This window comes from Brachyistius frenatus, unplaced genomic scaffold, assembly GCF_029030835.1.
Source record: "Brachyistius frenatus isolate BFR_SWC_R1_liver_20210118 unplaced genomic scaffold, ASM2903083v1 Contig_130, whole genome shotgun sequence".
NCBI classification, from domain to species: Eukaryota; Metazoa; Chordata; class Actinopteri; family Embiotocidae; genus Brachyistius; species Brachyistius frenatus.
In genome coordinates, this window is record NW_027210729.1 from 891,339 (window position 1) to 913,847 (window position 22,509).

The window sequence follows — 22,509 nt, forward strand, 5'->3', positions numbered from 1 at the left end:
AGGGAGTTGACATGCCACATGTGATTGCCTTGACTGTGCAGCTGGTTAGCCTATTCTAATCAGGAAACTAACTCTTGCAGAATTATTCCAGTTTGGTAAACACACACAAGTTCCTTCGCGTGCACCATACTCCAACAAACATCCTTCTTTGGCAGCCAAATGCTGTGATTTCCAAGTCAGGGTTTGAGGGTATTTGGACATCCCGTTTAACCTCCTGTCTACAAGAAGGTGATGAGTCGACTCTTTTTCTTGAGGAAACTTCGATCCTTCAATGTGTGCAGCGAGATGTTGGAGATGTTCTACCAGTCTGTTGTGGCCAGTGCATTGTACTTCGCTGGGGTCTGCTGGGGGAGCAGCATTGGAGCCAGTGACACCAACAGACTTAACAAACTGGTGAAGAAGGCCGGCTCCATCATCGGCTACAATCTGGATAGTCTGGAAAAGGTGGTGGAGAGGAGGACGCTGAACAAACTATTATCCATATTGGATAATCCTGTCCACCCTCTCCACCACCTGCTGCAGGGACAGAGGAGCACTTTCTCCAAAAGATTCCTCCAGCTCCGCTGTCACAAGGACAGATACAGGAGATCATTCCTGCCCACTGCCATAAGACTTTACAATAACTCACCTCTGGCAAAATCCATCACAGTACAATAACACTGTTGACTGTGTTTCTTGGTTTCTTGCTTGTATATTATATATATATTATATATATATTATATATATAGATATATACTGTACCGTATGTATATATATATATATATATGTTGACTGTGTTTATTGGTTTGTTGTATATAATATATATAGATATTTAATGTACTGTATATATACTGTATGTACTGTGCATTTTATATTTTATATTTATATTTTTATTTTATTGCTTTTCTATTATATTATTCTATTCTATTATTATTTTATTCTATTGTTTCTATTATTGCTCCTGTATGTATGCTGTTGTGGCGAAAAAATTTCCCCTCGGGGATTAATAAAGTATATACCTACCTACCTACCTACCATATATAGTGTACTGTATATACTGTGCATTTTATATTTTTACTGCTATTTTACTGCTATTTTATTGCTTTTCTATTCTATTATTATCTTATTGCTTCTGTATGCTGCTGTAGCGAAAAAAAAAAATTCCCCTTGGGGATGAATAAAGTAACTACCTAACCTAACCTAACCTAAAGAAAACAAATACTTAAAAAATAAAAGTACGAAAAATGGCAAAAAAAGAACAATGAGGAACACGGAGAGATGTCAGACAGATGCAAGACCTTATCGAATGTGCAAAAATGCCCACCGCTCCCAATAGATCTGATATACTGTAATAGCATGGGCTCATCTGTGCTCAATAAATAGATTATCTATAAATAGCTGGCATTATCTGTCTTGATAAGAGGCCAGACAACTCTTATCAGCTCTTCATAAATCGAAAGCAGCACACAATCTGGGCCTTTGAGCGACCCTGTGCTTTACCCCTCCCATCATGCCACAGCCTATCGTACCCATCCACTGCTGCGGAATCACAGCAGGTCAATGAAGTAACAGATTCCCGCTGCTTCGATATTTTCTGTGTGAAATTAGCCACGTTATCCCCATTTTCGGACTTTTCTTTTCTCCCGCCAGGTGCAGGTGAATGAATTGGATTGGTTCAACAGCGAGGCATGTGTGCTCGAGGCGTAAACTATGTGCTGCTGTTAAATCAAGTTGTATCTGGGGTTTTAATTTGGCAGGGACTAATCACTTATTTCCTGTGTGGGGGTTTGTTACTGACACCTAGTGTTAATTAATGAGACAACTACAAGTGCAGGACTCGGCAGGGCTACTGGAGACGTAATAAGAGCATTTTATCTAAGGACACAAGCGCATTAAAAAAAGCAATTAGTCACTATATTTGAAGCCAAATGAGGGATTTGAATACAGTGAAAGTGTTGCAGCTATGAAAGAAAGCCAGGGTTAAGTAACAGTTCTAAATTTCTGCAACACACATTTCAACATTCGGCATTTGCATAAAGAGAGGGATGAGTCGAATTTAAGATTTGTTTTGTTTATAACATCAGTTTATGAATTTTCCTTGTTTCTACGCTCGGAGTAAATAGTGCTGATGGGAGTGTTTGTCTGCGCGCGCTCTCTTGTTTTTCAGTTGTTTCCTGAAAGCTCAAGTCATCTGTGCAACCAAGTGCAGAATGAAGAAAGCGATGCGTGAGAAGAACAGTTCTACTTTTTTTTTTTCTTAATCAGGGAGGAAACAGGAACTGATGTCACTAGGTCACAAACAGGATGCTGTGATTATAACACAATGAAAATGCCTGGCTATGTTATGGACACCCAGAGGCCAAAGAGCAGAACCCTAGTATGCGTGATCGAGTGTGAATGAGGGTGTGTGTCTGCTTATAGGTGTGAGGATGATGACGGTAGGAAGAAACTTGAGTGCTATCAGAATAGGTCAGTTAACAGACTGAAGCATGAGGTGCTTTAACTGGGCGATAAATCATTGTGTGTATGTTTTTCCTTGAGCCGGGCCGGAAGCCCACTTTTCCAAACTTTTTTTTTTTTTTTTTCTATGCACACACACACACCTAAAGAGATGAGGATGCCTCGGTCAACAAGCCGACAGGATGTGTGTGAGGGGAAAAGCCATCCAGATTCTCTGCAGAGTGTTGATTGCCGCTGATTAGGGGGTGTTGACTGTTGCAGGATTTCTGTTAATTGGAGGCAGGAGACATTTTGATAATGCGGATGACATGTTGCGAAGAAAAAACAAAACAAAAAAACCACGACTTTCAAACACAATGGAGCAAATTTAAACACCGATCCGTTGGTGCTGTCTCTGGTACGGAACCGTATGGAACAGAGGCAATTCTCCAAAAGACGAGAAGGGCAGAGGGCAATCAGATCGCTCTGACAAGTCAACATTTCTATAATAGAGATCTTTTTTTTGTATTTATGTGAATTCCTCACACATCCACTGGCTTCCATTTGGTTTTGCCCTCCCCTCTGCCGACAGCCGCAGTGCCAGGTCCTCTCCCCAGCTTTGTTTGCAGGAGTGGGTGGTACAGAACCGGGCATTGAAATATTGCTCTTAACCCTGAAGGGGAGGCAGTCGAGGAGCCCGTAAGTGCCTGAGTGTTTTTTTGTTTTTTTTTATGGGAGGAGGTGGTCTGTCTGTGCACTCTGTGGGTCATACACACGGGGAGAGAGGCCTGGCATATGCTGCTGTTTTTATGGCACCACAGACTCACTCCGCGCTCCCCCACGGCATCTGCTTGGTCGGCCATTGGTCTGTGTGTGTGTGTGTGTGTGTGTGCGCGTGTGCACGGATGCGTGTGCAAGCATTATGAGGGTTTGTGGGGGTGGGAGGGGTGGTCCCCTTTGCCCCGCGCCTGGCTTTGTTTCACCATTTCCAGCTTGAGGGGGTGGTATCCGTGGAAACGGATTTGAATTTCAAGCCAATTTAGGGCCAGAGAGAGAACAAGGGGTGGGTGGGTGGGTGGCTGAGTGAGTGGGGTTGGAGCCAACAGCGTTTCCAGGAATTACTCGAGGTTGTGATGCTACAGTCGAGGGGGTGGGGGGGTGGGGGGGGCTTCTACATAATGTTCAAAAACATTACATATTAGGGAGAACAGCTGAATTTCATTTTCATGTACCAGCTCACAATTTAAGAAGTCTTGCTGTGTAGCATGGAAACAAATAGAGTACGGCATGAAATGTTGATTAACCTCTTAAATGAAACCAGATCAAAAAATAAAAACAAGACACGTTTGATCGTGATTTGTAGTCAACGTCATTATTTAAAAACACCTCAAAAATAAGTTTTCATCTCCATTTACTGACAAACAGTTTTCAAGGAAGTTTTATTCTTCAGAAGTTTGGTCCTTATAAATATGCATTATATACAAAATAATATTATAAAACATATAAAGAGCAGTGTGTCATATTTAAATTAAACTCTGGAAATAATCATTAAAAAAAATTACATTATTGGTTCTGTACTTTTGAAATTTATTATAGGCAGGCAGTGGTGTGACAGTCTTTTCTCCGCATTTCTTAATTTTTCTCAGTCGGGCTGCATAAAAAAAACACTTTTCTATGCGCACTTTTTCTTGGATCTTGCTGGCACTGCACTGACTATTGCGCTCCTGTGGTTTTCTTTTCAAATCCCTGTTGATTAAAAAGTATTTTCCCCGCCGTTTTTTTTTTTTTTTTTTTTGTAGTGCAAATGATCCAAGAACAGACAAGGGCACAAATTTCGCATTCAAACCCCCTCCTTTAAGGCTTCTAGTGAATTTGGGCTGCATACAATCTTCACCTTTGCATGGACGAGTCCAACCAGTCGTTTTCACGTGATTGACAGTTGAAGATTAGTTTCAGACATTCATAACTCTCCCTGTTGGTGAGGTTGGATTGTGACAGTGGGTGAGTTCATTCATCTCGACCCCGAGTCTTGCATAGCAGGCGAAACTGGCAGGAGTGTGTGTGTGTGTGTGTGTGTGTAGGGGGGGACTTGGAGGGGTCAAATCTTAGGCACCTTTTTTGCTGATTGGTTGGCTGTCAAAGTGTTCATGATTATCACACAAGGCCGGGTCAGATACGAGGGGCAATGATCCGCCGTCACCTCCTTCTACTGTCCAGGATGGCAGAGATTATAAATTAACATTTCACCGTTGCTCTGTCAGTCTTCACACCTTGTGGTCGTCAGTCTGTTTGCCAGTCCTTTTAACCATTGTCACAACTGAGAGAGGTCCTTCACTGTACATGTTTTTGCATACAAACACTCGGTCAACATATAAAGTTTCTCAGTTCTGTTCTTTTGTTTTTTTTGCAGAGCAGAGTTTTTTGTTTTTTTTATCTGCCCTCTCAAGTGTTCCAGAGCAGCAGTGAACATCGAAAACAATCTCCAGTCTCTTCTCGGCATTTGTAAACAATCCAGAATGTTATATTCTGCCTCGATTGTGTCTTTTTCCTCGCTCCCTTGCCTTCTGACCCCTCACAGTTTATACCTGCGTGGAGAAAAAGAGGAAACAAAATTGAGTAAAAGCAAAACAATTCCCCTGTTACAATAATTTAAAATATCACAATAATTCCGATGCTACAAAAAGTCTTCGTATTTCCAAGTGTCTTTTGAGCTGTTGTGGCTCATATGCTTCAGTATCACCGTTATATTTAGCTTAGAAATAAACAACTTCAAAATTCCTGTGAATGCCACGGTAGTAAAACATCGCACCTTTGAGACTGAGTGGAGCCAAACATGTGTGAGGGATCATTAAAAGTTTGGACTTTAGGTTATTATATGGCCAAGATAAAGAACCGCCAGCATAATTTACAGAAACTAATAAGGCATATGAATGAGCTTTCCCCAGCGTAGGTCCAAATACCAGACTACTATCTTTCTACGACATAGCATCACACCCATGTCATAAATGTGTTTCCACTCGTGAGCCAAAGGACACTTGGGACAACCAAACACTTTTCAAATGAAGGATCTAAGGAAATGCTGATAATGAGATGAGTTCTTTTTTTTCTTTTTTTTTTTTGGCTTACCTCGGTTGCTATGACGCATTCCCTCCTCTCCTCTGCTATAACAAATACCGACTGGTACATGGAGTCTCTTGAGGAACATATCGTAGATATTCTACACTCTGGCTTTTCACTGCAAACACAAATCACACTTTGTGTTAATGCAAACTGGAAGCACATGACGGAGCTGTGCATCAGGCGTACACACATGCAGTGAGGCAGCAACGGGGACAGAGTAGTTTGAGGCGAGGCAATTCTTGAATCCATAGAAACACTGTAAATGAAGAACCACGTTCGTAAAGACTACTTGTTGAGTTCAAACAGCCAAACCATGGCACAGAATGAGTGGAAACAGTAATTTCCACATCATCAGGGCTCAATATATTCACTTCTGTATGAATTAAATAAGTATCAGGAGACCTACTACTTCAACCCATTATCTCAACAAAGATGAATGTAAAAGTGAAAGCTGCATGATCTCAAGCAGTGTGAAATACAGTGTGAGTGTGGTTCCTCTTACCTGTACATTCTACTCAAAGGCATTTTGTCTTCTAAACACTTGTCGTAAATAAGACTTTTATCCTCTTGTGACTTTTCATCCTTGAACTCCTTTGATTTTGAGTTGTAAGAGTCCAAGTGATAGTTTTTATGGATAAAGTTTGATTTCTCTGAGTCACAGTCCACCTCCATGCTGATTTTCTGGTTGGTGTTTTTCAGCTGCAACGCCGGGATCAGGTTATCCCTCTGAACGTTGGACAAGTTGTTCATAGTCTCTGTTTCTCCTCTCTGCCTTTGGGCCTGTCTGTGGATGTGCCTCAAAGCCAAGCCCACCATGCACAGCAGCACCAGCAGCGCCACCAGACCCACAGCCAGAGAAACTGCCGCCCACTGGAAGCCATCTTTAATCTCTCCTTTGGCGACGGGCGAAGTGACTGCAGCGAAGGACTCGCACCGAGGTCCTGTGAAGCCAGAGAGGCAGATGCAGGTTGCTGGAGGCTTGCCTGGCCCGCCGCCTCCGGTGCAAAGACCCCCGTTGAGGCAAGGCCGAAGAGAACACTCGTCCAGGATTCTCTCGCAGTTTCGCCCACCATATCCGGCAGGACAGGCACAGGTGTAGTCGTTGAATCGGTCTCTGCAGGTGCCTCCGTTAAGGCAGGGGTTACCAGCACACTCATTGATGTTGATTTCGCAGCGCTGGCCCGTAAATCCTGCGCGGCAGCTGCACATGCGGAGGCCACCGTGGATCAGACACAGACCACCTACAGAGCAGGAGGTGAACAATAAGTATTAACATTTTCAAAGAAACCGAAAAGCTAACATGAGCATCCAGAAGGACAAGCACATCAAGGCATTTCAAAATCAGAAAGAACATGATCTCCATTAACCCTCCCACAAGGCCTCTCGAGTTCACACATCGCCATCAAATCCACAGTGTGACCACAGCACAGCGTATTGTTCTCCCAATGCAGAACAATCCCAGAGCCCTCCGTGTTTACAAGAAGACAGAAATTGAACTACGCTGGATATTTGTCCCCTTTCATCAACAACCGCAGCAAGCTGTGGTGACATTTACAAGCTGCTGCTCTGAGCTGCCGAGTGTTTATATGGAGGACAATAGACACCAAGTTCCCACCAATTCCTGTTGTTCCACACTGCTTCCAGTTGCAGGAATTTACAGGGGGGGGGGGGGAAGTTCAGAAAGGGGAGGAGGTGGGCAAAAGAGGAGAGGAAGACTGTACCATTAGCGCAGGGAAGCGACGTGCACTTGTCCACTCTCTTCTCGCAGTTGAGTCCGGTGTAGCCGCGGGGACACTCGCACATGTAGCTGCGGCCATTGTCCTTCTCCCAGCATTTGCCGCTGTGGAAGCAGGGGGAGTCGGCGCACGTCAGCAGGCTGTGCTCACAGTGGGAACCCTCGAAACCTTGGGGACACGTGCAGGTGTAGCTGCTCTCCAGGTTCTTGGGAAACGAGAGAGAGAGAGACGGCAAAACATTAGAGTGGAAATTGAAAAAAGAATGTAAAGATCAGCCGTTGTCACTCTATTTCCAACTCACTGTGCATATCCCGCCGTTCCTGCAGGGGTTGCTGTCACACTCCTGCATCTCCAGCTCACAGTTGACCCCTGTGAAACCCGGCAAGCAAGTGCACGTATAGCTTCCCTGGCCTGTGTTCATACAGGTGGCGCCATTCACACAGGGATGGTGATGGGTGCAGAAGTTCAGGTCTGGGGGGAGAGAGAGAGAGAGAAGAGTGTTTGTTTACAGGGTGTCTGCAGGAGGAGGAAAAAAAAAGGAAGAAGAAGCTGTCTACCCGGATGTGTATAAAAGCTACGGATGGAACACTTCAGAGGAAACCTAATTTACTAATGCTTTCAAGTTAATTCAAATGAAAACAGTGCGCAAGTAATACGAGAGCGTCTTTTAAACAGGAACAGCAGCAGTGGTCTAAGTTGTGTGGTGTACCTTGGTCACATAATAGGCCTCCCCAGCCCTCCTGGCAGTTACACTGCCATGGCAGCTGGCAGGTACCGTGCTTACAGGCTGGATACTTCTTGCACTCGTCACAGAACGTGCCCTGCCAACCGTCTCTGCATCTGAAAAATGACAAAATGTGTTCATTGATTATTCAACTTTTCCGCATATTGTCGGTCTCATAGTAACACAACTGAACATGTGCTCTGTTCCATTAATCATGCTGCTAAACAACTGGCTTAGATTCATTAAAAGCAGACAACGATGCTTTATAGGCTTATTATGGGTGATCTGGCAGTTACTTTAAGAAGTCAGTGATCAATCATGCAACACAACATTAATAGCTGCCCCAACACAGTTGGATATAATCATATGATCATTTAATCTGTCACGGAAATCTAAAACAAAGTTTTACAATTACAAAGTGAGCTGTTTATTTGGTCTAGCTTCTACTTGTAAAACTTTTTCCCAGAAGGCCTATGATAGATTCAGTGGCCTATAAAATCATGCATCAGCACTGGCATTTATTACATCTCATTTAATAAAAACAGTTTTGAACAGGTGTATAACATAATTGCTGTCTACATTACAAACAATACAGATGTTGTAACTACAGGATAAGTGGAAGCCAATGTTTGGAGTCTAAACTACTCAGAATGTATGCAGAGTACAGTGAAGATTAATAATGATAATATAATAATACATTCAATACAAATATAACATTTAAGCCAGAGCAGTTTTTCTTGTTTACTGTGAATATCTATTTCTCATCACCGTGCATCAACTTTTGACTTCAGATGCACTTTTAAGGTTACAAGATTTATTTTTGTCTACATGAGCAGATACATGGGAGCAGCTTTACTGTGTTGGGTAGGGTTTAAACCTAAATGTGGGTCCGTTTTAGTGGTAGGAATGATGCGTTTGTATTTCAAAAAAGAGGGAAAAATAAAATTCAAGATGAATTTCTCACAGCGAGTGGATGAGTGTATGTGTGAGAATTATTCTTGAGTGAGTGAGTGAGACAGAATAGGGACAAGGAGGGAACATGGGAAGCAGATGAGTGATGTAGAGACATGAGAGAGGGGACGGATTTAAACATTTTTGTTGATTTAGTGAATTTCAGCCTTCCTCAATGAATCATTTGGGCATAGCTGATACAAATCTTAAAATGATGCAAACACTGATCAATGTGCAGTAGACAGAGTTTCTGATTTTGAAAATGAAAGTTTAGAGAAACAAAAGCAAAGCTTTCTAAGTGAAAGTAACCGACACTGATGTGTTCCGTCGTACACAACAGCCCAAACACACGTCAACACCTCATTATTAATACTTACACACACTCGCCGGGTTTGGAGCAGTTTCCATTCCTCTCACTGCAGCCCTCCAGACAGATAGCTACAGCAAAAAGAGAGAAAAAAAAACAACAACACAGTAAGTCTGCTGCTCATTTGAACAGCGTCCCGCCTTGTTGCTGCAGATTTCCTATGACAGGTGAACAATTTTTGAAACTGTTAAAAATAACCACAAGTGAGACTGTCTCACTCCATAATGGCAACCAAGGCTGCAGAGCCCTCACCTTCTTGAAATAGCCAGCTATGGACCTGCACGTGGAAAGTACAGAAGCCTTCATTAATCTAAACCTGTCCGCCACACCCCCAACTGCCCCGTGTGTGTGTGTGTGTGTGTGTGTGTGTGTGTGTGTGTGGGGGGGGGGGGGGCATGTCCGAGAGTTTGTTTGTCCTGTTTTAAGTATACCGGTTTTGCATGACACCGATTCGCAGGACAACATATCAGGGCGGCTGACAGTAAGCGGCCGGTTTAGTCCAGAACAGATGCTCGCTCTCAATAGCAGACAGCTGTCACTATTGTTGTTTGTGGTCTGCCAGAACCATATTTGCAGCTGCTACTACCCGCGCGCCCAACAATGGAAGGGACTAAACATCGGTGGCGCGTGGCGGATAATAATGCCACGATTAACCTTGGCGCGTGCAGTCGTCCGGGCTCCTCCTATCAATGCCCGCGCGCGCGCGCGCGCACATCCCCCCCCCCCACCCGCTTGCGGATTATGTTACTGCCGGGGCACGCGCGCGGCACTTTATGAAGGTACAAAATTATGGTTTTATTAAACTCCAGTTCTTAGTTCTTATTTGACTGTTGTTGTCTTTGCACACACACAAAAAAAACAAACAACAAAGCACCAGGTAAATGTTCACCTGTTTAAGCCAAGATGAAGCTAAATCAACCCATTATTTACCCTGTGTTAATTAGTCATTTATTTAATTAGCTTGATTTTGACTACTACTCCTGTGCTATCCTAAATGTCTGCATTAATGTGCTCAAAAACTAAGCTCCTACATCCTCCTTAAATGTGGCTACGGGCCCTAACGACAAGGCTTGATCAAATTTATGTATGGGAGTGTGAGGGAGAGGGGGAATTATGGTGTCTGAAAGATCCTCAATCTATCTTTCTCATGTATATTTTCTGTAGTCACTGGCGATTGATGTGTCTGTAATTGCAACACGTGAGCCCATCTGGTTAGAATTTGGCGCCACAGTCAAAATAGCACATGCCAATTTCTCTTTCACCGCCAAGTGACATGGATGACAGATCCGCTGTCACCCATGTGGTCGCATATCCAGCACATGGTAACTATTACTCTCACGGTGCCTCCTTCCAATCTACTCTTTGATTAATTTGTTTTGGTGAAAGGGGCCCCTGGTATTGTGGAGCCAAATGGCACCGGGCCTCCTCATAGGCTCATTCAGAGCTTTCCAAATCATGCAAGTGTTGGTCTTTGGTTTGGCCAATTGGGTTTGCACAAGTATAATGTGCCTGTTGTCATGCAAAGCCGACAGTCCCCGAATCCCATATTCAGCGAGTGTTCGCAAACCCGCAACCAATTACACATCAGAATTATACGATTACAAATTATACGAGGCAAATAACTATGAAAAATGTATTCTGGACCATAATTGCTTGTCAGAGTTGCCAAATATCATTAGGTCATGTTTAGTTATAGTACCCAACATCCTGTAGCCTCAATGATGATGGTTTATAGGGTAACACATCTCGCATCTTTCTGCTTTCTGTAACTTGTGTTTGCTGAAAGTTCCTTTTCTCTCTTTAGGAACAAACCATCTAATGAAGGACAATGGTCGCACACTATGGCGGAGACAGACTTCTCAGATCCTCGTGGAACCAACAACTGTTCTAAGGTATGGACAATCCACCAAATCCTTGCGATAACACCCTCTGAAGTTATGTCTAAACTGATTCTTACCATTTACTGATCATTTGCAAACATCTGCATGACCTCACATTCAGAAACATATCACAGCACCGCAGCCCACAGCAAAAACAAAAGCTGAAACAATTACAGACATGGACACAGACAGAAAGTGGCCCAGACAGGTGTGAATAGTAGAAGTTCTCAGTGGATTGCTTACGTTCTTCGCAGTATTTCCCCTTCCAGCCAGAAAGACAGGATAACTGCCCATCTCGTGTGCAGGTGTAGTGGCCGAATCGGTCGTCCCTGGGCGTGCATTTCTTTGAGCAACTTTCTCCATAGTAACTTTCGTTGCAGATGAACCGGTAAGAATATCGCAGCTCTGCCTGCTTTCCGGGCTCCTTTCCGGTCTGCGTGCGCTGAGTCCAGTCAGTTCCCACACCCAGCTGTCTTTGGATGGCAAAAAAGCTAATCAGAAGGTCTGGGTTGTTGGTATCTGAAAGGAGAAAACAAAAAAAAGAGGAAGTCAGGAGGATGTTTAAGGTTAAAACCTGCTTATGCACTGAGGTGATTATGGTTTTATGTCAAGAACTGCATCATAAATGGCTTGTGGGTTCAAAAGTCATCCACTTTCACTTTAATAATCTGCCCAGTACCAAAGCAGCATCCCTTATCAAATCCTATACAGCTTAGATAAAAGATAAACTCAGGTTGAAATTTCCTCTTTCTTTCCGTCAGCAAAAACATTCCCAGGCCCAGTCCTCTCTTCCAAAGGGCGGAACAGAGTAAGGTGTAAAATACAGGAAGATGTAGTCAGGGGTTTTTGGCAAGCACTGTGTATTCTCACCAAAGCCCACAGCTCTTTCCCACGCCAAAAATAAACCAGAGGAAGTTCAATTGTATTGGGTATAAGAATGAAAAAGGTGTTCTGAAGTTCATAACAAAGGAATGAATAGGCGTGAAAATGGTCTGAAATTATGAACAATTGACAGGAGGTAGAGAGGGAAAAAAATGTTGAGTGACTAAGCTGCATTTGATAGCCTATATTTTTGCTTTTTTTTATGCGTGGAATTGTGCAAAATGGGTTGGAGAGTCTCGCTGCTAAATATACAGACAGAGCTCCCTCCTGTGGTAAGAAAAAATGTTGCACTTACCTACAGGTAGATTTCCATAAGGTGAATGCCAGGCTTCAATTATTAATGAAAATGACCCCTAGAGAGAAAACACATGCAGTTAATAAATATCACCGAAACTGCAGATTATAGTTTAGAATCAGAGCTCTTGTTTGGTTAGGGAGTAAATCGTGCATGTTTTTTTTTTTTTTTTTTTTTTGATAGGCTGCTGCTTGTTGAAAAGAGGCATTTCAGTTACACTTCAGAGTGCATTAAGAAATATGTGTTTCAGTCAGCACTGCATGGCCCATCTCGATTTTGTAATGGACGACGTCGCAGCAGCCCAATCTGTTTGTCGGTAGAGTATTACCTAATGATATGGATTAGATGAGCTGACCAATAACCTGTGCGCTGCCGAAATGCATGGCAGTTCCTCTGAAAGCAACATAATAGCGGCCGCTGCGATGCAAACAAATAAAAAGTGGATGCACTGATCCACGCCCTTACCGGCCAGCCAAAGTTGAACGGTATCTGAATCGGTCTAGGTAAAGTGCCACTCTCCTTGGCGCTGAAAGAGTTTGTCCCCAGCACCGGTGTCATTGTACTTCCAAAGATGCAGTCACCTGGCGAGACCACAGCCTGATAGTTCTTCAAGCAAATTCTGAAATAAGTCCTGCAGCTGGGTTTGCACGCGTTTCCGTTTGCGAGCAAGCCTTGGTGGTTTTTAAATTCGTGGAGATCAAGCTCAAAAACTCCGGATCCAAATACCTACAAGAGAAGGAAATAATATTTAAGAAAACGACGTGCGGTTACATTATTCTGTAAAAGAACCCCCCTCAAAACAAGCGGCTCTCCATCTGTTTTCGCCGAGGTCCGAGGACCACCGGGGAGATGTGTATCCTCCTTCATACCTGTGATATCAACGTGGTGCTGAATGCGATGGTAAAGGTGAACCAGGCTGCCATCCTTCTCGTTTCTCCAGGGCAGCCGCGTCACCAGCCAAATAAGCAACAAAACCTTCTTATTCCGAAGTATTTACACCGAGGTAAACAAACAAACAAACAATCTCTAAAACACATAAATCCTTCACTCCCAGGGAGTTCTCAGTAGCTCCTTGTTGCTGTGCGTCAAAAGCGTCCAGAGGAAGCGTTTCCAATTTTTTTTCCTCCCAAGTTATCCAAAAGGTGAGGGAAGAGCAATATCCACAGCCGTGCTCCTCTCTTGTCAGCAGGCGTCCTCTCCTTGCATGGTACTGTACTCCACAATGGTCACTCCGCTGTATGTGTGCGGCTCACAGCTTGTTTTGGTGCTGAACTCAGTGCGTCAGTGCGCCACGGATGTTCATCACTCGTCTTATTACTAGTGAATGGACCGTAGTGTGTCTCCTCCCAGATATATAGACTTGCACTGCGCTGCTCATTACATAAACTGTCACTCACCCGACCGACACCGCCCACTTTACATATTCAACCCCCCCTTCCCTTCCCTTCCACCCCAACAACAATTATCCAGATTTAATACCCACTGGCACTGTGCGGACTGACCACCATGGATACTGGGCGATTATTAACAAGCCCCAACATCTGTTGATTTATTTTTAGCGCACAATATGCCGGACGCACGTTTACACATTGCGCACAGGGAGAAAGGACAGTGTAGTAGAGCCGCAACTTTGAGAGGAGAAAGCAGAAATTCAATTACTGCCTTACTCCACGCACCCTTTGCCCTTGGTTCCACTCAATTGCACGCCTAATCATCCCGTACTCCAGCGTTGGAGCCTTGCGCACTATCCTCTCAGACACTTCCCTCTCTGTGGGGTCATACGTGCGTCTCCCCCGGGATGGATCACAAACAATGGAAGCAGAAATGCGATTATAGGAAAAATCTTTTCAATTGTTTTATTTGCTGTTGACGTTGATATTCACCTCGTTTAAGCGTACTTTTTTTTGGGTATGCGTTTTGAAGCAAATAAGACCCAAAACACACTGGAGCAAATATCATAATAGTACGACAACAAAATGAAAGTTTACTTTTAATGTGGAAATCAACACTAATAAGAAAACACTTCCAGGCGTTTACTTTTACGCACGAACACACAGACCGACATTGCGTCAAAACTCGCATTTTCCCCAACAAATGATCCCGGGTGTGTTTCATGTTGTTGGTGGCGTGTGCCCCTTCATACCCACCCATGCATTTTACGGTTAATGGCAGCGTGCCTCCTATTGTTGCGGCGCGTGTCCCTCTCTCGCCCTCATGCGGGTGTAATGTGCGGGGACGAGAGATATAACCATTCAGCTGTATGCAAATGCTCGCTCTCTCTCTCTCTCTCTCTCTCTCTCTCTCTCTCTCTCTCTCTCTCTCTCTCTCTCTCTCTCTCTCTCTCTCTCTCTCTCCCCCTCTGTCCCGCTCAGTCTTTCTCCGTCTCTCTCTCTCACACACACGCACGACTCGCACATGTCTATCACATGACACGGGGCCCGGGGTTCCCAGGATTGAGATAAAAGATTTAATTTGAAGGACTGAAATTGAGCGCGATGATGCGCCCGATTTATTAACTGACAATGTTTCCTCCCTTCAATTTGTGTGACGCTTAAAATAACTTTACACACTCTTCAAAAGGCTATGAAAGGATGACGTGAACATTTATAAAACACTAAACTCTGAATTAAATAAACCCTTTTAGATGAATTCATTGTATTTTAATCATTAATTCATGTCCAGTTCCGTTAAAGAAATTCAACATCTTGAATCCCATAGGAAAAACTAACATGCTGTGGTTTGGAGTTCCAATTGTATGAATAATTTGTCAAATAAATACATCTCCTCAGTGTTTTCCTCCACGTCCACTGGTTGTTTTTGATGATCTGATTGGTTGTATTTGTTATTCGATCGGCCGTGTCTCTCTCGTTTACCATCTGGTGGGAGACTGGCAGCCCCGACGCACCGTTCTCTATCGTCTGTTCACGGAGGGGACGAGCCAATTTTCTCCAACCTGTTCATCTAAATTCTGTTTGGCATCAGCTATGCGTTTGTGCAAAGGAACTACAGTAATCATGTAATAGCATTATTTCCCATGTTGTGAACACAGGGAGGATCAAAAAACTTAATGCAGCAGCACCACGAGGAGGATACGACAGGCTTCGGTAGAATATTAAGGGAACACTGTCACTGGTCTTGCGCATATGAACTGTGCAATTGTACAATTCTTTGTTATGATAATAATGCTTAAAAAGTAGCATACAATGGTATGGAAACATTATTTTCACAACAGTATTTCAAGCATGGTGAGGGCTGTCGTGTCACTGACTATTTTGTAGTTTGAATTTTGATCATCTGACAGAATCTTATACCTTTAAACACAATACTTCCATTCAAAAATAAATAAATACATGTATATACGTGTTAACAGACTTTCAAACTCTGCTTTACCTCGTCATGGCTTGTGTTATGAGTTCAAGGGTAAATCTTTGGCTGAAAATCTTAATGTAAAAACACATTTCTGTCCTTCGGGAAAACGGTTATCACGCCTCTCCCCTGAACTCGACGTGATCTGAGTGTTTGCGTTTCATTTGTTGTTTTCGTATCGTAGCTGTGCGCTGCTGAGAGTGAAAATGGAGAGCATCTATATTTATTCAGTGCTTATACGAGGCAGACACGGTGGATTGGTTTAATGCTTGTCATATTGACACACCTGTTGTGTCTCCAGCGGGTCCACAGAGACACAATGGCATCGGCTTGGCGAGCTGCTCTTCCCTGTGTCTATATGCCCTCGGCCGCTAATGCTGTTACTTGTTGACCTTACAATGCTGATGGCTCTTTATGGTTAAATGAGGTGAATTTTATAACAGAATCGTTAAGTGCATAGCTGTGTGTGTGTGTGTGTGTGTGTGTGTGTGTGTGTGTGTGTGTGTGTGTGTGTGTGTGTGTGTGTGTGTGTGTGTGTGTGTGTGTGTGTGTGCGTGCGTGCTTTACAGGAGCCTAATCTGTTTGTATTTTGTTCTGAATGGGAGGTTTAAGCCGTGATTCAAGGTTTGCCCTAATTATTGCATCAAAACTCGTGCCAGTAGTGGTTTTTAATGGTGAATATTACCCCGCTTATCTTGTTTTATAGCCGTATGTCTCCTGTCCAGCTAATGTGAAACAGCCATAAAAAGTGTGACTGCCAGAGTTTATAGTAGGTCTAACAGGTGAGCACAGGTGATAACACAAAACTTTCCTAAGTATGATAAAAAAAAGAAAGAAAAGAGAACGACATGTGGGCTGAAACAAACACAACAGCAATACTTTATGAGAAAGCTGTTGATGTCAGATGGTCCTCGCTTTTATTACTGCGCTTGCACACGCGTCACATATTGATTTACCTGCAAATGGCCCATTCACTCTCGGGGAACAATATGTTTTGTCAAAAAAAAAAAAAAAAAAAAACGAAAAAAGATTGGTTCAGGGGAAAGTAGATGCCTTGCTTGATTGATAGTGTGGAAAATCAAAGGCAAAAAAAACTGTAAAGCACGGTTTGTAAAATTTGAACACGTGTCACACAATGTCTACAGTCACAAACAGTTCAAATAGAGAAGCTCAGGCAGAGTTAAGCTGCTGTCAACAAATGCTCTCGGCGGTTTTATTTATAACATGCCTCGCTGAAAAAGCATTGTATTCTTACACGCTTATGCAATGCCAGGCAGCAACTGGAGCCTGCAACAAACCAACTGCTTTGGTGCGGCTCATACCGAAGCTATTTGGACCCGTTCTCTAAACCACGAGCTGGGACCCTGCATCTATTAAGATATTGCATCAAAGCTCTTTGCTTTCCAGCAACACAGCAGGGTACGACTGACCAGACTTTGGTTCATGTTCAAGTCTTCATCCGAAAGCTTTGATGTTTGCATGTGTGTGTGACTACAAGCTTGTATGTGGGTGTCATGGAAGTTGAAGAAAGCACCCAGTATAAATGGTCGTGTCTCCACTGGACCCCTCTCGAGTCCCTCTGCTCCTCGGTGAGAAAACGGGTGGGTTTGCTGGTGCACTTCAGATTGTTCCGCCCGTAGTTGTTTGTGGATTTGAGGGACACTGCGGAGAAAGCCACAGTTCCTGTTCTCACCATTCTGGTCAGTCCTCACGAATAAACCGTGATCTGACAAGGAAGTGTAAACAGGTTGATCGGTCAGAGAGCGGACATCAGAATATCTATTGTTGTCGGTGGAATGTGAAGAATGCCGTCATAAAAAAAAAAAATTAAGCAAGACTGCTGCCATGACGTCAGCCTGTCCTTTTATCACGAGTCATCTGAAAACAAAGTGAAAGCTATGTGATCTGTGACACAACGTTAAATGAATAAAATGAAGTCCTTGGGAAATATGCTTTTAGATATGCTGTCTGTTTGTCAGACTAAGTTAACTTGATTTATTTAGACCTGGATCACAAATTTGCTTCAACGGGCTTAAAAGTCTGTACTGCATGCAGCTCTGTCAACCTCAGACTCTTTATTATGACAAGGACACACTAAAACTGAGTTATGTTGAGGTTGAAGCACTGCAGTCTTAATGGAATAGTATGGTCTGTAATGATAAATATTCAAGGTCCTTGGATAAGGCCGGATATTTAAAAACAAAAAACAAAACATGAATGTTAGTGAGTCGAGGACAAGCAGGAAACTTCCTGGGCCTTTACATAAGTTTAACAAACTGCAGTTTCTCACATGACCACCTGAGGCATGGCTCCAAAAGTGACTCAATCCCCCCTCAGACCACCGTGTAAATACTCCCAACTTTACATCCGAAATAAACCTGTTTACAGCCTGGCACTCTAAATGGTTTTGATCTCTATGGCTAATTTCCATGTTCATAAAAACTGAATGAATTTAAATTCTATTTAGGGTATGCATGATTAAGGGCCGGGCTGCTTTGAGTGACAGGTAGACGCTGCCACAGTTGTCACAGACTGTTAGTCACAGCCATACAGACAAAGACTCTCCACGGCGCTCGTTTCACCAACCAGGCTTCATTCGGCCCACTCCCCTCCATCCACACACCACTTCTTTTCCCATTTTTGGATTAGCCGGGAGTAAGGTGGAGTCAGGCGCTGCCAAACGTAGCTTCAAAACTGCTCTTCAAGAAAGCTACAAGTGATATCACGGAAGCTATGTCCATTTAAAAAAATTAAAAAAAATAAAAATAAAAATACAGTCAATGCTTGAGGAGGCAGGTTTCGAACTCAACAGCAGTTTAGACATATCATATCATCTCTTAACTTGTGAGAACAGGGATAATATGCGAAACATTATTTAGAATTGACTGTATAGTAGAATATAGTAGAATCAATTAAGGATACAAAAAAAAATAATACATATTTTGGGTCTAATATCATCTATTTTTCTGCAGAAGAAGTCTTAATTTCTAAAGAGCCCACCAGTCTAAATTTTGGTTGTCCATCTTTGAAATGATTCTACATTTGAGGCTGCACAAAGAGCTCAACATACAGCTTGTGCAAAAAGGAAATAAAAATGGGTCCAAAGAAAAGTTTTTACTTGAGCCAATGTTTCTTATTGCTCTTCGTTCATAATGCAAAATGAAAATTTAAATACAAAGTAAAGTATTATTTATGTAGACATTATATGTCCTAAAATGTTCAGTTTTAGACTGCAGACAGTGAGCAGCAGAAAGGAACAGACCATGATGGTGTAAGATAACACATCCCTTTATTTAAAGCCTGGACAGTTTTACATGTTTTAACTGCAAACATGACTGGTACGCATGTTACAGAAAAGTACCAGTACCAGCAGTACGTCGGGTGAAATCCATTTAGACTTCACATTCTGGCTTTATGACAGCAGACTGTTATGTGCTCCATGTGGATTGGTCACATTTATCTGATCCTGTTAAGTTGGCTGATGGGCCAGCTGCTATATTGATCAGGAGGCCCCGGCCGTATTCGCTGTCCTCAACACAGCTCATGTTTGAAGTCCAGCTGGACTTTATCGTAAAAGTATTATAAATCTTGATTTAAGAGGAAAGGAGGCCAATATGTTGTCGCAGATTTGACAATGATGTCGGCAGTAAGACCAGAGGAGCGAGGTAGATTTACGACCTGCTCTTCAGAGGCGCGGGTTCAGTTCCCGGCTGTACGCGGCATCCCTCTGAGCCACACCTGAAAGAGCTCCTTTAAGGAAGTCACTGCTGACCCACATAAAAAAAAGTCAGAGAAAAATCAGCCGTCAGATTTGAGTCTCTGGATTTCTCATTTTCTCCAGTTGCAGGTGAAGGAAATGACCTGCTGAGGTCGAGTAGTTAAAATTTGCTGGTTTCTTTGAGGAAAGCATGAAGTCCTTTACTTTGGAAATGACCTTTTTGAACATGTTTTTGAGATTTCTATAGATAATCTGTATCTATCGATCTATCTTTACATCTTTCTATCTGTATATAATCCAAGGATAAATATGTAAATAAAAATACAGAAGTTTGAATGACAGCAAAATCTAAAACAAGCAACAGTTGTCGAGTTCATTGGTTTCCTTTTGACATTTGGACTTCACAGGAGCGCGGTGCCCCTTAAAGATCATCCATCTACCTTGATAATGTTCTCCCTCATGCTCTGTTTTGGAACTTTCTTCTCCTTTCTCTGACTTTTTGCTGTTTACTACAAACAGCGCTGTACCAGCTGGCCTTTTGACAGGTACACTGGCAACATTAACCGGCAGGGCTGTTTAGCCACGCTGCCGGCAGACTACAAGGAAAGTGTTCTCAAAAGTCAACCTTTCTCAGAACATCATGGTCGCAGAGATCATGCTTTATCTAATTCACATGTGGAGCAATTGAAGTATTATGGTTACCTTGATAATTTAAAGGAAAATAAGGGCGGGGTGAGGATTAAATGAAGTAGTTGTAGTGAAAAAGGCTTGACGATATATAATGGACTGGATTTGATTGAATCTGAACCGGAGTTTTGCAGAATTTATTCATCCCACTTGAAGTGAAAATCAAACTCGGCACGTTCATGATTATAGTTAATTTTTTTTATGGATTTAAATTAAATTGTTTTAAGGAAAAATGACACAAAATTGTCAAAAATGGACTCTGTTTTGAAAAAAACTCCTTTTCAAGGGATGCAGGTTGTCGGTGAGTCAATGACCAGGTGGACTGACACACATGCTGTGATTACTGATGTGATTTCAGAGTATGTCGATTGTATAGATCTGCTGCCTTCGCCACACTTTAACTGTTGTAGCCATGGAAACACAGGCTATATAGTCTAAATATAGTGACAGCAGCTCCCGAAGTTGATAAAAGCAGCAGATATCATTCATCACGAGCAGAGACCCTTCATTATTCATTCAGATAAGTGGCAGGACTCGCACCACTCAAAATTAATTTATGAGCATGTAGTCCACTATATCAGGACCAAAACTCAGTGAGAGATGCAGCAATAAAATAACAGCAATAAAAGCTAAAAAAAAAAAAAAAAAAAAAAATGACACAGTTCATTCCAAACTCAACTCGTGTCACTGCTTGATTTATGTGTTTTAAAATTAAAAACATAACTGGAATATGATTCACGTGTTTATTTCTATCTTTTATCTGAAGCTTTTTCAAGAGTCCATATATCAGTGATTTAAAAATTGAATCAAACCACCCATGAGGTGAGCAGTGAGTGAGAGAATCCACTGCACAAATCCCTCCTCGGGCATGAATTGTCCCAGCGGATTGGTGCCACAAATGCGAGTGTTTGGGAGTGAGAGTGAAGTGGGTGTACACAGTCTCTCCCAAAGCCTTAACCACAATGAGATTAGTGTCAGTCGGCAGCATTAATCCCAATAGTCTCCCAGCAGTGGCATCAAGCTGGCCCACCATCAGCCGAGTAAAACACAGAGGGGAGACTGAAGCGAGTGGGCTGCAGCGACTTAACCAAATAATGGATTAATCAGATACAGCTAGAGGAGGAGACGTCTCTCTGCATAATATGTAAAGCAAAACAAATGCCGGGATGTCAGAGATACAGCAGTGTCAGATGGAGCAGATTGAGTGATATCATGGAGGACGATGGTTTGGTAAAATGTTGTCTTTAAATTTAGGGTGTGACCCTGAAATAGGCTTAACAAATCCCATTGAGACAAATATATTCAAACACCCACAAAAAAGAGGTGTGTGTCTGAGCTGTGGCCTGTTGGAGGGTTTTTTGATATTCTGCCTTATGTACGCCTTTTTGTGTGTGGGTTTTGTTCCACTTCCTACAATGATGAGTTGATTCATTGGCCATTTGAGTGACAGAATATTAATCAGCAACCATTTTGATGATTGATTTATCATTTAGTGACAGAACAAACCAAATTGTTTCTTAAGATTGTTGTCTATTAAATACGTCTCCTTGAGCTGTGGGTAAATTGTATTTTTCACTGTTTTCTGACATTTTATTGGCAAAATATTTAATTGATTCCTTAAACAAGTTTTAAGCAGATTAATCAATAAGAAAAAAAAAAAAAAGAAAAAAAAATCAACCATAGGGTTGTCTTGTTACTTATGTCTCTTGATTCTTGATTGTGATTATTTGCTTTTTGTAACACTATTAACAAACATTGATTTGCTGAAGAGGAATGTTAGATGCATCTGAAAGTGCTCCAAAGCTAGAAGCTGGACTTTTGAGCTCTTGTTATACAGTATTGAAGCCAAAAATCAAGAAAACACTTCTACTTTTTGCACAAATATGTTGTATGAATGCTTTGTATAGTTATTGGATCCCTGAAAGACTGAATGCTTGTGGAAAATGTCAGATTTAGCGAGCGACCTGCAGTTTACTGGCACACGTATCTACTGTATTATTTCAGAGATCAAACCTGTGCTGCTCATTTTGGCAAAGCCGCAACTCTTTTGCGTCTCTGTGCTTCAAAACCCCGCTCTACCCACTGATTCCCCACCAGAGACATCTCCCGGCTCCCGTCCCCTCCCTTCCCCTCCGACGTTGGTACGATCCAAAAAGCCGGCGGTTTGTTTGCTTGGGAAAGGAGAATATCCTCTGAGGTCAAGTCAAACAGGATGTGCTAGAGTGTGGTCCTTCGCTCCTATTGGCTCTTTGTAATAACGCTCTCAATGGGGCTAACACACACACACACACACACACACACACACACACACACACACACACACACACACACACACACACACACACACACACACACACACACACAC

At 42.6% G+C, this 22,509-nt stretch overlaps 1 protein-coding gene across 1 annotated transcript; it reads right to left on the reverse strand.

The window, feature by feature from the left end:
* Positions 1 to 3,840: 3,840 nt before the first annotated feature.
* dll4 (delta-like 4 (Drosophila)) lies at positions 3,841 to 13,676 on the reverse strand. The gene is made up of 11 exons (XM_069714403.1): positions 13,243 to 13,676; positions 12,839 to 13,099; positions 12,374 to 12,431; positions 11,440 to 11,715; positions 9,327 to 9,387; positions 7,984 to 8,114; positions 7,576 to 7,745; positions 7,260 to 7,479; positions 6,041 to 6,779; positions 5,545 to 5,653; positions 3,841 to 5,003 (listed from the first exon to the last, which is right to left on the reverse strand). The coding sequence occupies exons 1-11, from the start codon at positions 13,294 to 13,296 to the stop codon at positions 4,998 to 5,000; spliced, it is 2,085 nt and encodes a 694-aa protein (XP_069570504.1). The 5' UTR covers positions 13,297 to 13,676; the 3' UTR covers positions 3,841 to 4,997.
* Positions 13,677 to 22,509: the final 8,833 nt, after the last annotated feature.